Source organism: Pempheris klunzingeri, chromosome 3 (genome assembly GCF_042242105.1).
Source record: "Pempheris klunzingeri isolate RE-2024b chromosome 3, fPemKlu1.hap1, whole genome shotgun sequence".
Lineage (NCBI taxonomy): Eukaryota > Metazoa > Chordata > Actinopteri > Acropomatiformes > Pempheridae > Pempheris > Pempheris klunzingeri.
The window spans coordinates 16,059,568-16,071,763 of NC_092014.1; the positions used below are offsets into that span (position 1 = coordinate 16,059,568).

The following is a 12,196-nucleotide window of genomic DNA, read 5'->3' on the forward strand; positions in this document are numbered from 1 at the left end:
GAGATTAATCCAGTTGTTCACAGTCCCTCTTCAACGCATATTGTCTCTTTTCCCTACCCTGACTGGGGTGTAATTTACTGAACTAAACATCACAGCTTTTGTCTGAATTCTCATGCTCAGCCTGTTTAGCGGAAACAGCAAGCTGGCAATGTGCGTGTGTCTTGTTTTTTTTAATCTATTTATTCATTTTTGGATCTGTTATTCTTTATACTAAATATTGCAATATAGGTCTGCAAAATGAAACCTTATAATTTTACTTGGGACTACTGGGGTGTTACCTTCCTCTCCTTCCTCTGATACAGGAGGCCAAGCAGGGTGATGCTGGCCAGCCTGGGACTTGGAGATAATGTCCTTGCTTCCACCCCTCCGTCGTGCCCCTCTTGCCACCAGAGTCACACCCACTTGCACACAGAAATACCAGTAGCTCTATTTGATCAGTCACATGCAGACTCAGCCTGCAGGTCCCATGTGAGCAGTGGACATGCTGGAAGGCTCTCGGTCTGAAAGCAGCTATAGCTTACTGATAATAAGCTATAGTATAGTATAGTGGAATATGGATTTGTAATACAGAAGTTTAGCAAGTCAGGATGTTTAGGAAATGTAAAAACAGTTTAGACTGGTGAAATTTTCAGAAAAATATTTCAAATGGTCACGATAAAACAGTCTAACTGAATGATATTGTGTGTTGAGACATTTTCATGCCTTATGCTCGATGTTAAACAGGCAAAAACGCAATGATTTCATACTGAATGTTTTTTAATTAAGCCCTGTGAAAGATTACAGTATAACAAGGAGATAAGTGACTGTATTGGTTAAATATAGATTGATAAATGACTTCTAAAAATTAAGTTTAAATTCACCTTGAATTTATTGTTTATATTAAGCGATAAGGACAGAAAGTAAAAATAAATCACAAGGTTAAGATTTGACAATAATGATAATTGCATTTTTCCTCACAGAATTTTGCATGTTTTGCAAACATTAGACAGTAGGAGACACACATCTAAATACTTGTTTAGCTGAGTTTATTCTGTCAAAATCTGGAATATATACATTGCCTAAACATATTAACATTATTTAATGTTTCGAGTGATATTCATGCGTTTAAAATACTCACACACATCCTCATTCATTAACTGCTAGAATTAAACTTGCCATAATACTGATGTAGGGAATCATCTGAAGGCATTTAATTATCGAACAGTTCCAATTCAGCATAATCATTTTGGAGTTAAAACTTAAACTTTCATTCTATTTCTGTAGAAAGAAGTAAACAAGTTTCATCAGTTTAAAGATGGAAAAAATACCACACATTCCAGGTACTTATTCACTAATGTTTTTACATGTGTTATATATTTAATGTACATTTAGCTGTTCATTCCGTTTTCAAAACTTTCTCTCCTTGTTTTACTAGAGAGTCCACGTTGTCGTTCACTGTTCGCTCCACAGTTTTTGCAGCTTCGTCTGCCTTTTCCAGGGTGTTTTTGTTGCTGAATTTTCGTCTGCCCACCTCAGTTACTGCAGATCCAGCAGCTGCCCCGACAGCACCACCAATAACTCCCCCCAAAAACACACCAAGCACCAGCCCCAGCAGTGCACCCCCTATGACTACCATGGGCACCTGTTTAGCAGTAGTCCCGATTTTCTCCCACACTGAGCTCTCGGCCACCATTTTGGCCCCCGCTTTGGCCCCAGAGCCAACTTTCCCCCACACTGGACTCTGCGCCATCTTTTTTGCACCAGCACCAATTCCAGCTCCAACTCGCATGGAGCTGTCGGCCATTAGCTTAGCCCCTGATTTAGCCCCTGAACCAACTTTTCCCCACATGGGACTTGCTGCTGCAGTCTTTGCTCCAGATCCCACCCATGCAGAACCGTCCACCACTACCTTAGGAACTCTGTCCCCTACTAGTTTGGACACGTGTCCAGCACTAGCTCCCACCTTCCCCCAAACAGAGCTATCAACCACCATCTTCTGGACACTTTGTGCTCCACTTCCGACTGTTCCCCACACTGGATTACTTTTCACCTTCTTAGCTCCTTCACCAACCCACACAGAGCTATCTGCCAAAAGCTTGGGCAACATCTTTGCACTAGACTCCATTTTCTCCATGATGGAACGGAGAAGTGAAGGAGACATGGTGGAAAGCGTAACAGGAGGAAGGCTCTCAATGTTCATGGTGCTTACACTCATCTCTGCCTCATCCCTTGTTTTCTCAATCTCATCCTCTCTCACTTCCTCTTCTGCCTCAGCCACAGGCTGCATGTTTGGATAAAGTACACGCCTTTCAGTGCTGAGCTCTCTAACATCTCCTAGACTTTCTTGCTCTAGTTTCTTCCCCCTTCTCTCCCTTGCTATCTCTAACTGTCTCTGCCTCACTCTGTTTTCTGCCTCCTGAAAAGCAGGACAAGAGTAACACTGTCCTCCGGCTTCCAGCTCCACCTTCTCCAGTAGCTCCGCCACGTTCCTCCTCTCCCTCCCACAGCCTCCCGTCTCCATCACATGAAACCTGTCCCCGCATTTCTCCACAAGCTTTAACAAATCCCCCCGCTGACCAGTGATGTATGCCTCCACACTGTTGTTTCCTGCCTTTCCGCTCTCCCTCAGTCGATCTGCGTAAGTAAAGAGGACCAGAGTGTATCTCTGGACTGCCTCTGGCCCAAAAACAGACTCGAGGGCCCCAAGAGCCTGCAGCTCCATCTTTGCAGGCTGGTCTAAGGGGACGCACAGGAGGAAGGCATGAGGACCGGGACTGGACATAGCAACACAAGAGGAGATCTGAGCTCGCACCTCATCTGGAGTTTGTTCTGAATTGAACCAGTCTGGGGTATCCACCACTGCCACCTGCAGGTGAGAGAGGGGGCACATGCAGCAATGTGAGGAGTTGATTCAAAGGAGATTGTATTGTTTCATGACACAAAAAAAAAAAAATCAGGGTTTTTTCACAATGACACATGGTAGAATGTGTGAAAGGAAAATGAAAACATGCAAGCCATCAACACTTTAGTAACCTACCCGTCTTCCTTCAACCAGTGCCTTCTTTTTCTCACACTCCCGAGTGGTCGCTGTGAAACTATCTGGGCGTGATTCAAACACCTCCCGTCCCAGTATGTCGTTGCCAGCTGTACTCTTCCCAGCTCCAGATCGCCCGAGCAGCACCAGACGCAGCTCTGGAGAGGATGAGGAGGATGTGGGAAATAAGGAGGGAGAGGAAGCTAAGGTCGGTGAGGAGGGGGAAGAGGAGTAGAAGACGGGTGAATCAGGAGCAGAGGTCGGAGAAACCTCAGGGGATCTTCCCTCAAAGCTGTTGATTCTGTGGTGTACTGAAAATAAGCAGGAGTACAATATGGAAAATTAAAAATGTAACGTCATAAGATTGAACTTTTAAGTGGCAGTGAGACAGCAAGGTCTTGTGACTTACAAGTAGAGATCACTTTTGGAGCCGATTTATCCTCAGACATTTGTGAGAGTATAGCTCCATCTACAGAGGAAAAACAGTAAAATGAGTCCTGTTCATTTTTCTTTTTAACCGACACTGTGATATAACTGAGAGCTGGGCACCAAAACTTAATAAAGAGCTCAGTTGTGTTGGCGTTTACCTGCATTTAGTCTGAAACTGGGTGTCCTCTTCACCTGACCGTCATTATGCGGTTCTGAATATGACTGTTGCTCTGGTGCTGGAGTTGAATGAAATCCGTTGGCTACTTGGCTCACAACAACTCTTCCCTCCATCTCCTCCCTCTCTTCCCCTCTCCTGCTGTCCAAGGCCGTACCGTACTCCTCTCCTCTACCGACACTCTGTGTTTCTGTCTTTGGGACATGCGTTGAAGCGATCACCTGTCTTCTCTCCTCCTTTTGAGCTCTGTAACTTTCCATAAGTTCTCGCTTTCTGTCTGTCACTCGTTTCTCCAGCTCTCTCTCCTGGGCTGTTTTCATACAGTATACCCCATTCTTCTGCACCATATTGTCCACCTGTTACATAAATAAACAAACAATAGATTTAGGAAATGTCCCCCAACACTCGCATTTACAATGAATGAATTCCCATGTCTGTCAAAGTTGCAATGTAATTAGCCTTAATACCCAAGCTGGGTGTGAAAAAGGGTGTTGCTGGGAAAAAAAATACAGCATGCTTGCTCTAATACGTGCAGTATGCAATATTTATCTGAAAATTCAAAAAGGTGCTTGATAAACACACAAAATCTACTGTACCTCATTTGAAGTATACACCAAAACTGACTAAATTGTGACAAAACCACCACAAGTAGTATGAAAACAGAAAAGCTGTCAACCATACCCATCGCAAAATGCGTTTCCAAACTTTGCTCTTTATGGTTTTTTGTTAATTGTTCTCATGATAAATTCTTACCTTCTCCAGCAGCTCACGGACCTGCTCCCTGTCCTGTCGCAGACGATTATTAAAGACATGGTATCTCCCTCCACAGCGCTTAATTATCTGCCTCAGGCCAGGGTGTTCTTTCTGCAGGTATTCCTGTGGAAAACAATTTAAATTTGCTATGGGTTGTCTCTCAGAAACAGCAGCTGATTGGTCTAAATTGGACACAGTAAATGAGAAAATATTGTGTGTAAAAAGTGTATACAAGACTTTAAATTAATTATGAGGACTTTAAATTTAAGTCTCAGCACACCACAGAGACTGGGTGTACAACTGTAATACCTCCACTTTTCTTCCCATCAAGTAGTCCCCGCAGGTCAGTAGGACCATGGTGTGATCCAATGCCTTCTCCCCTAACACCTCCTCCAGCTCTGCAGGTACACGACCCTCCATCTGGGAACACCAGAGAAAAAAAAAAAATCATTATGAGGGCTCATATTGGGACTTTGACTATTAAATGTATCAACATTACTATTAAAATAATTCATTATAAAGACTAAGTATAAGAAATGTGTGCCTTGTATACCAACATATTGTTAATTTCACTTTACGTAAACATTTTCACAAAACAAACAAATATGAGTGAATATTGCATACATTAGGAAAAACAGGAATGGAAATCAAAATCATCAACAGAGAAAACAACCAACCTCTGTGAACTGGCAAACGGGCACCAGCAGCAAAATAGCATGAGGCCCTGGTTCTACTAGTGTCATTGCTCGCTTCGTCTCCTTCCTGACACTGTCCTCCATCTTGCCGCCTGTCCAGTACAATCTCGGTACCTCCACCAGGGTCACGCCTCTGCCTTCAGAGATGCCCTGTCGCAGTTGGCAGCTCCTGGAAGCAACGGGAGAGACGGGGGACAGCTGACCCAAGATAGTGTCCGCTGATGACGTTTTTCCACATCCGATGTTTCCCAGAAGAACAAGTGTGAGCTCTGGGGGCAAGGACCCATAGTGGCTCTCTCTCAAGTGTTCACCCATAGCTGAAAAGAGAAACATTGGGTCAAATGTGTAATCTGGATGTATGTCAGTACCAACTGGTTCTGGTTTCTGGTTGTTTTTGGTAGGAAGAGGAGAGGTGCATCTCTAATTCTTTGTGTCCAATAGAAGTCTTCTTGTTTAGTTTCCTTTAAGGATCATGTTCCTTGTCTACATATTCCCTCAATCCTCTCTTGTGCATGACTTGACAAGAACTAAGTGTGCTTGATACACCACACCTCCCCAGTCCTGTCGAACTACATTCTACCTGGACTTTTTTTTTTTTATTTATACTGATATGCAAACACAAAGCATATCCACCTACAAACGCACACAAAAGGGAGGACTGAACATATGGCATTGCAAGTTCTCCTCAACAACACACAACAGTGCAGTACTTCAGGAAGACCGCACACATTTAGCACTGAAGTACATTTCTAATTTGGCATTAAACTGATACGTAAAATAAAGACCATAACTAGACAACAGGGACTAGTTGTTATGTCTATTCAAAGCTAACAACCAGGCCTACACACAAAAACATGACATGATGCAAATGACATGGATAGGTAAAGTCCTATTAATCTAATTGAAATATAGCCAGGAAACGCTGTCACAATCTACTATTTTGCTGCTACAGTTTAACTCCCACTTTAATATTCAGATAACTTAGATTAGTAAATAGTCTATCACTTAAATAATAAGATATATACTTACTCAACAGTTTGAAGTCTTTGAAGCTGTGTTCATTTATCTTCTCATGTGCTCGCTATGTTCAGTTGGCACTGAATTGACTCATCCAGACAAGCTCAGTACGAGTCCACTCCCAGCCGACAAGTAAAAGCCATCTACGCAGGTTCGCAGTATCAGGAAGCTACCTGTCTCACCACTCCCAATTTTAAACGCATGCACACATGAACACACTAATGGGTATTATTTTGCGTGCACAACAAGTTTCTTTGTCTGCAGGCTGTTTTGCATTCCACGATGGGGCGGAGCAGATGTATCCCAGGACACATGTGAATCATTGTACCATAGTTTTATTTACCACACCCATGAGGCGTCAAAACTCATGAATGACAACATGGTCACACAAGCTGAGCTTCAGGGTTTAGTGTTGTTAACATTAAATGGCAAAATATGCCTCTAAATATGTAGATATGCTGCAGCTGTCATCCTTAATCAGGCGAGAGGACATGCCGCATGACAGACATGACAAGTTTGCAGCGTAAATTAAAAGAAAGAGGAATGTAACTCCGCTCGTTTTGTGTGTCATTCGGATGGGCACTCACAAAGTAGTACCTTGCAGCTTCATCCTTCATTGTGTATGAAGCTCTGGAAGCCTCAAGCTTCAATTCTTCAGAGCTTGTTACTTTTGTATTATCTGTTTAAAGAAGTCACAGGTGTTGAATGTATGGATTATTAACCATAGATATACAATAGACGTCACATTTCATTACACGACAACACAGCTTTCACACATTTGTGTGTCCAGGAGGGAATGTGTACAATGTATTGAATTAAGTATTATATTATTTTCAAACTGAAATCAGGCACTGTGCCTTAGAACTTAATAATCCTGCTATGCAACTTTTGATGAGCAATATCTCTGCTGCTACATATGGTTATAACAGGATGCTGGCACATTTAATTAGAGTACCGCACTATTCTAACAAGAATGAAAATATTCACGGGGGAACAGATTTCAACACAAGATGAGGCCAAAGAGCGAAGGAAAACCAAAAAAAAATAAATTTGCACCCACAGATGTTAGACCTGTGGCAGGTGTTCTGTGATGTAGGGACATAAAGTGTTACGCACTTCATGTGGGAGATCTTACCCAACCCAAGTTACAAAGGGAAAAAAACAGGCATTCAGGGCACAGAGTGGGAAAAAAGAGGCCCATTACAAGGCAGTGTACCATCAAAGTGATTTTTAAGGCCCTTATTTCAATTGCAGGTTGCAATATCGCAGGTTTGGACGCATATTAACTGTGAGCAAAATATGAAAACATCAACTTATACATGGTCGCTCTTGGCTAAATAGATGATGCGATCAGTTTGACAACTAGACACTTAAACAATTTAAGTTTAATTTAAGTTTAAGGTTAAGTTTTCAGAGAAATTAAACAGTGGCCTCTTTGACTCCTGGTCAAATGTATCATCAGAGGTGTCAAAGATACATCTATATTTAATTTAATTTATTTAATTAAAGTAATTGATTCTGATTTCTTCAAATTAACTTGTGCAAATTTGTATTTTCTGTGACTTTTGTCTTTAAATTCAAGAACATTTAGGAGACTGTTTTGCAAATCTACGTGATGCCTGATCAACACCAGTATGAAGTAGAAAAATAGAAAATCGACGCTGTTGCCCACCGACACAGACAGAAGATATCTGGTCAGAAAATAAACGTTACACAATTCAATGTTCACACACATCTTTTAACTGAACAATCAATACAAGAAACGACATAGTGCACTTGCATATTTGTGGTAAAACAAAAATATGTTCTATAACGCAAACGGATATTCTTTTAGAGCAAAATAGATTTTGCATTTCTTTTTATATTATAGCGTAAATTATAGGTTTGTAGTGTTTTTCAGTATATTAGAGCATGCTGTGTGCTTTTAGTGGGGTCTTCATCGTCACTCACAACCCAGGCATCACATAGGCAATGTTTTCCAGAGTGGACGCCTTGAAAAACAATGATGAAAAAAGGTGTTTCCTTTACAGGCAGAACAATTCTGTCACTCGTGTATATAAACAGAGTTTAAAGTAAGTAAGAGGCTGCATCTCTCACCAGTGTGTGTTGTGTGCAGCTCTTCAGCTCCGGTATCTCTGAGGTGAGGCAAATTAGAGGAGCCAGGGCACACAGCAGAGAGTCCAAGAGCAGAGACAAGCTACTCGACATACACACCATTTTCTGCAGACACAGAGGAAGGCAACTATAATCCCTTAATGCAGTGTACATGCTATGTTCTCTAGAGGCTGAATGTAAACCGCCCCTCCGATTCCTTTAGTCACTCAGTCTGTGGACAGAGAGATGCAGGAAAAACTAGAGATACACGTTTATGGCAAAGCTGAAGCAGACAAACTAGTAATTTTGTCCTTAAGCATTAACATTAAAAAGTGTCTTTGGATTTTATGCATATATTTTTAAATTAAATTAAATCTTTTTAAATACACACACACACACACACTCACAGAAAGAAAACAAAAAAAAGAAAGAAAAATGTAAATCAAATCAATATTTGGTGTGAACTCCCTTTGCCTTCAAAACAGTATCAATTCTTCTAGGTACACTTGCACAAAGTCAGGGGTTCTGTAGGATCATAGTCAGGTGTATGATTAACCAATTACACCAAACAGGTGCTAATGATCATCAATTTCATACGTAGGTTGAAGCAAAGCCATTAACTGAAACAGAAACAGCTGTTAGGAGGATTATAACTGGGTGAGGAGCAGCCAAACTCTGCTACCAAGACGAGGTTGTGGAATATTTTTAGTTGGATACTTTCAAAATCTAGCTAGTCAATTATGCTAAAATTTTTTCAACACTGAATCTACTCACATCTGTCTCCTGAAGATGATGTCCAATCAGGGACAAGGATTCCCCCAGCAGGTGTAGGTGAGCTGCAGCACTGACAGGATCTTGGTCAGAGCAGCCAGGACTCCTGGTTGTGGATCTGAGAGCGTCCCAGGCTGAACTGGTGGGACTGCACATTGAACTAACGGGACTACAGGTGTCAGTCAGGGGGCTCGAGAACATGGGCTTAACTCCAAAGCTCATTGTAGAGGCGATGGTGGTCACTGAACTGGGTACAGGTATGAAGGGAGAAGGCCTGCGTGTTACTGGGGTGGCAGGAAGGGTGATGGATCGGTTAATGGGACAGTCTGCTGTGCTGTGCTGGTTATCTAGATAGACCAAGTACTCTAACATCAAGCTTGGACTTGCCTGGGAGAAACAGAAAGGCAGAAAAATAAAAATGACAAGTAGATGTGAGAGTAGAAATAAACTTTGAACAGAATATAGGAAAATCACCTGTTCAATGCTGCCCTCTGCTGAGCAACATGGATGCAACAAACTCTCCTGGATATCCTGGACGAGAGAGTTTACGCATTACTCACAAGGAGGGGCTGAAATTTCAGGTAGCGATTTAACTACTGATGTTCTTACATAACACCCTTAAACAAACTTAACCTGTAATTAATAATTTTTTACATTTCTCACCTCCTCTCCTCTTAATCCCCATCTGACTTGTGGCACACAGATGTGAAAAGCAGGGAGGAAACCAGAGGACTCTACTCCATAAAGTTCAGGCTCAGCTCCACTATTACCTGAAACATGTCATATATTCATATTAAAGGAATAGAAGTTTAACCCATTAACCATCTTTTGAAGTGTCCTCTCTGCACCCTTATATGGCACCAAATGATTATGGTCATATGATTACACATGGTGGTTTTAGCTGAGAAATGAGAACTGAGAAATGCTGTATTGCAGCCATGATGGGAGAATTTGTTAGAACAACAATATAAAAACCTCATCGTCAGTGGTAAAGCATCTCACCAGAGTGCTGCCTTCTCTTGTTGAGCAAGCCTTTTGGTTCCTGAAATAGGTGAACAATAATTGTAAGGAGAATTAAAGTGACTCAGCATCCAAAAATAATGGTATCAATTTTACAATACATGCTATAGTCTAAGGCAGTTATCTTTAACACATAATGACGACTGTGAAACTAATTAGGAAAGCAAATACAACACCTAATAATAATTACAGGGGTCGATAGTCAATCAGTCACATAGACTTTTATAGATGGTTTACAAGGAACAGCGTGTACCAAACTCCATAGTCTGAGCTCATTAATTTACACAAGCACGGCCATAAACTGGCAAAGGCTGTCACAAAGTGCCACAAAGCAAAACAGTACAGAGTCCAAGTGTAATTTAAAGACATTCAGAGCATTAAAGGGCAATGCAACAGAGCATAGCCATATATCTACACATATTAATATTTTAAAATGCTATTTTTGTCACGCTCCTAATCACAGCTTAAATCTTATCATTAGTCAACAATATGTCCAACATTGTTCTGACTACCAGTGCACCTTGGGGAGCCTCTCGGTGCTACACTCCTCAAAATCCATATCTGGTTCCTCCAGCTCCTCCACATCCATCATCCAGACTCTGTGGGGCCTTTTCTTGTCTGTCTGTCTGTCTGCTTCACCAACACCTACACAGCCTGGGCTCAGAGGGACAGACATAGTGTTAATCAGCTATTAGCTCCAGCTGTGGCTGGAGAGGAAAGCACCACCACTGCAGCATCAGCAGTGTGATTTAAGGATATTTTCAGTATTTAATTACTTTATTTTGTCAAGCTCTTTTTGAATTTGTTGTTCAGTGTAGGTAAAAAAAATACACTACGCCACCTTCCCTGGATTAGTGTGCAGGTTTAAGGCTGCGAGTATAAAGACAGGCTGAAACCTGAATTCCTGAATCGTTGGGTCTCTCTCTAATTAAAGAGTTTGGTCTGGACCTGCTCTTTATGGAAAGCGTCTTGAGATAACGCTGTTATGAATTGGCGCTCTATAAATAAAGATTGAACTAAGTTAACTAACTGTCCTCATTTTACAAGTTCAAACTCTGCCGTCTCCCCCAGGCTTCAGCGACTGTTAAATGAGCTAAAAGCAAACTTTAATGCAGTCCTTCTCTGTGGTATATTGTCTCTGAGCTCACACGTAGCTGTAGCCACTTCCTGTTCAAACCTTAAATCCGGGTCCTGTTTTTCGCCGACAGACTCGGCCTGAAACATGTGACGTTGAACCTGCTCCTGCTGACTCACGTTTGGCTCTCTGCTGCTGTCTCTGCTGGTGTCTCTGCTGATTCATGTTAGGCTGCAGTGACAGTGAACTGATTTAATGGATGACTAATTCATAGCCCGTGTCCCTCTGCAGCTGGCCGAGCAGATGCAGCCCTGCCACACATTTCTCACATTATATCACCCTCTTGCTATTTTAAGAATTGACCTGACATTATTCACATCAACAACATCTTATTATTACTCATACATTTCAAATAATCTAGGCGTTTAAAATGTAATTATTGTGTGGGCTTTTACTTAAAAGGAATTATGATACTTTATGCACCCTGTCCATACATGCATGTATTTCCAATTAAATTTAAAGGCTACTGCATCCAATCACATCTTTTTAACATCCAGCCCAGCCCAACATATGCCACCCCCTATCCTTGGACCCTATTGTCTGTTTCAGGCAGTATCCCTGTGATGAGTTTTGGAAACGGCTGATGCTGTGGTGGCTAAAGGGAGCAAATTCCTGCAGCCAGTTTCAAAGTCTTGTGGAGAGACTTATCTGGAAAGTAGAATCAGAATATTAATGTACATGTTTTTTTTTGGGGGGGGGGCATTTAATGATGAACACTGCACACATTGTCTGCAAAAGTCGTATGAATTCAGGTTGTTGGCTTAAGTTGTCGTCAATAACTGTGTAACTTAATTCCTAACAGTTCTTAGCTGAGGGGTTATAATGATTTAAAATAGAAAGTATGGACAAAATCATAGAAAGCAGCATGTTTCACCTCATCTTTTAACATAAGTGTGGCAGCCTCCACTGCCCATATCTGCTCTACTTTCTCGGAGACTTTTTCTTTCCGTGTGAACATTAATAGACTTATCAATTGCCTCATCTAGCATTGTGGTAAAACTTGTTTATGTTTCTGATGATTTGAAAACGGTTGGTGAGCTTGATACAATCATGCGATTGTTTTCCTTGTCCTTGTGACTATCATTAGTCACAGT

General features: G+C 41.6%; 1 protein-coding gene and 1 long non-coding RNA gene across 3 annotated transcripts; both read right to left on the bottom strand.

Moving 5' to 3' along the window:
• Positions 1–884: 884 nt before the first annotated feature.
• Positions 885–6,525, bottom strand: LOC139199451 (GTPase IMAP family member 8). Of its 2 annotated transcripts, XM_070828524.1 has the most exons (8): positions 6,095–6,525; positions 5,048–5,382; positions 4,680–4,790; positions 4,371–4,493; positions 3,601–3,973; positions 3,423–3,482; positions 3,017–3,324; positions 885–2,845 (listed from the first exon to the last, which is right to left on the bottom strand). In XM_070828524.1, the coding sequence occupies exons 2-8, from the start codon at positions 5,378–5,380 to the stop codon at positions 1,376–1,378; spliced, it is 2,778 nt and encodes a 925-aa protein (XP_070684625.1). In that variant the 5' UTR covers positions 5,381–5,382; positions 6,095–6,525; the 3' UTR covers positions 885–1,375. The 2 variants fall into 2 exon arrangements, with proteins under 2 accessions (XP_070684625.1, XP_070684624.1); XM_070828523.1 differs by lacking the exon at positions 6,095–6,525 and having other exon boundaries at positions 5,048–5,508.
• Positions 6,526–7,716: 1,191 nt separating this feature from the next.
• LOC139199337 (uncharacterized) lies at positions 7,717–9,481 on the bottom strand. The gene is made up of 3 exons (XR_011584119.1): positions 9,422–9,481; positions 8,951–9,334; positions 7,717–8,302 (listed from the first exon to the last, which is right to left on the bottom strand). It is a non-coding gene; the product is annotated as an uncharacterized lncRNA (long non-coding RNA).
• Positions 9,482–12,196: the final 2,715 nt, after the last annotated feature.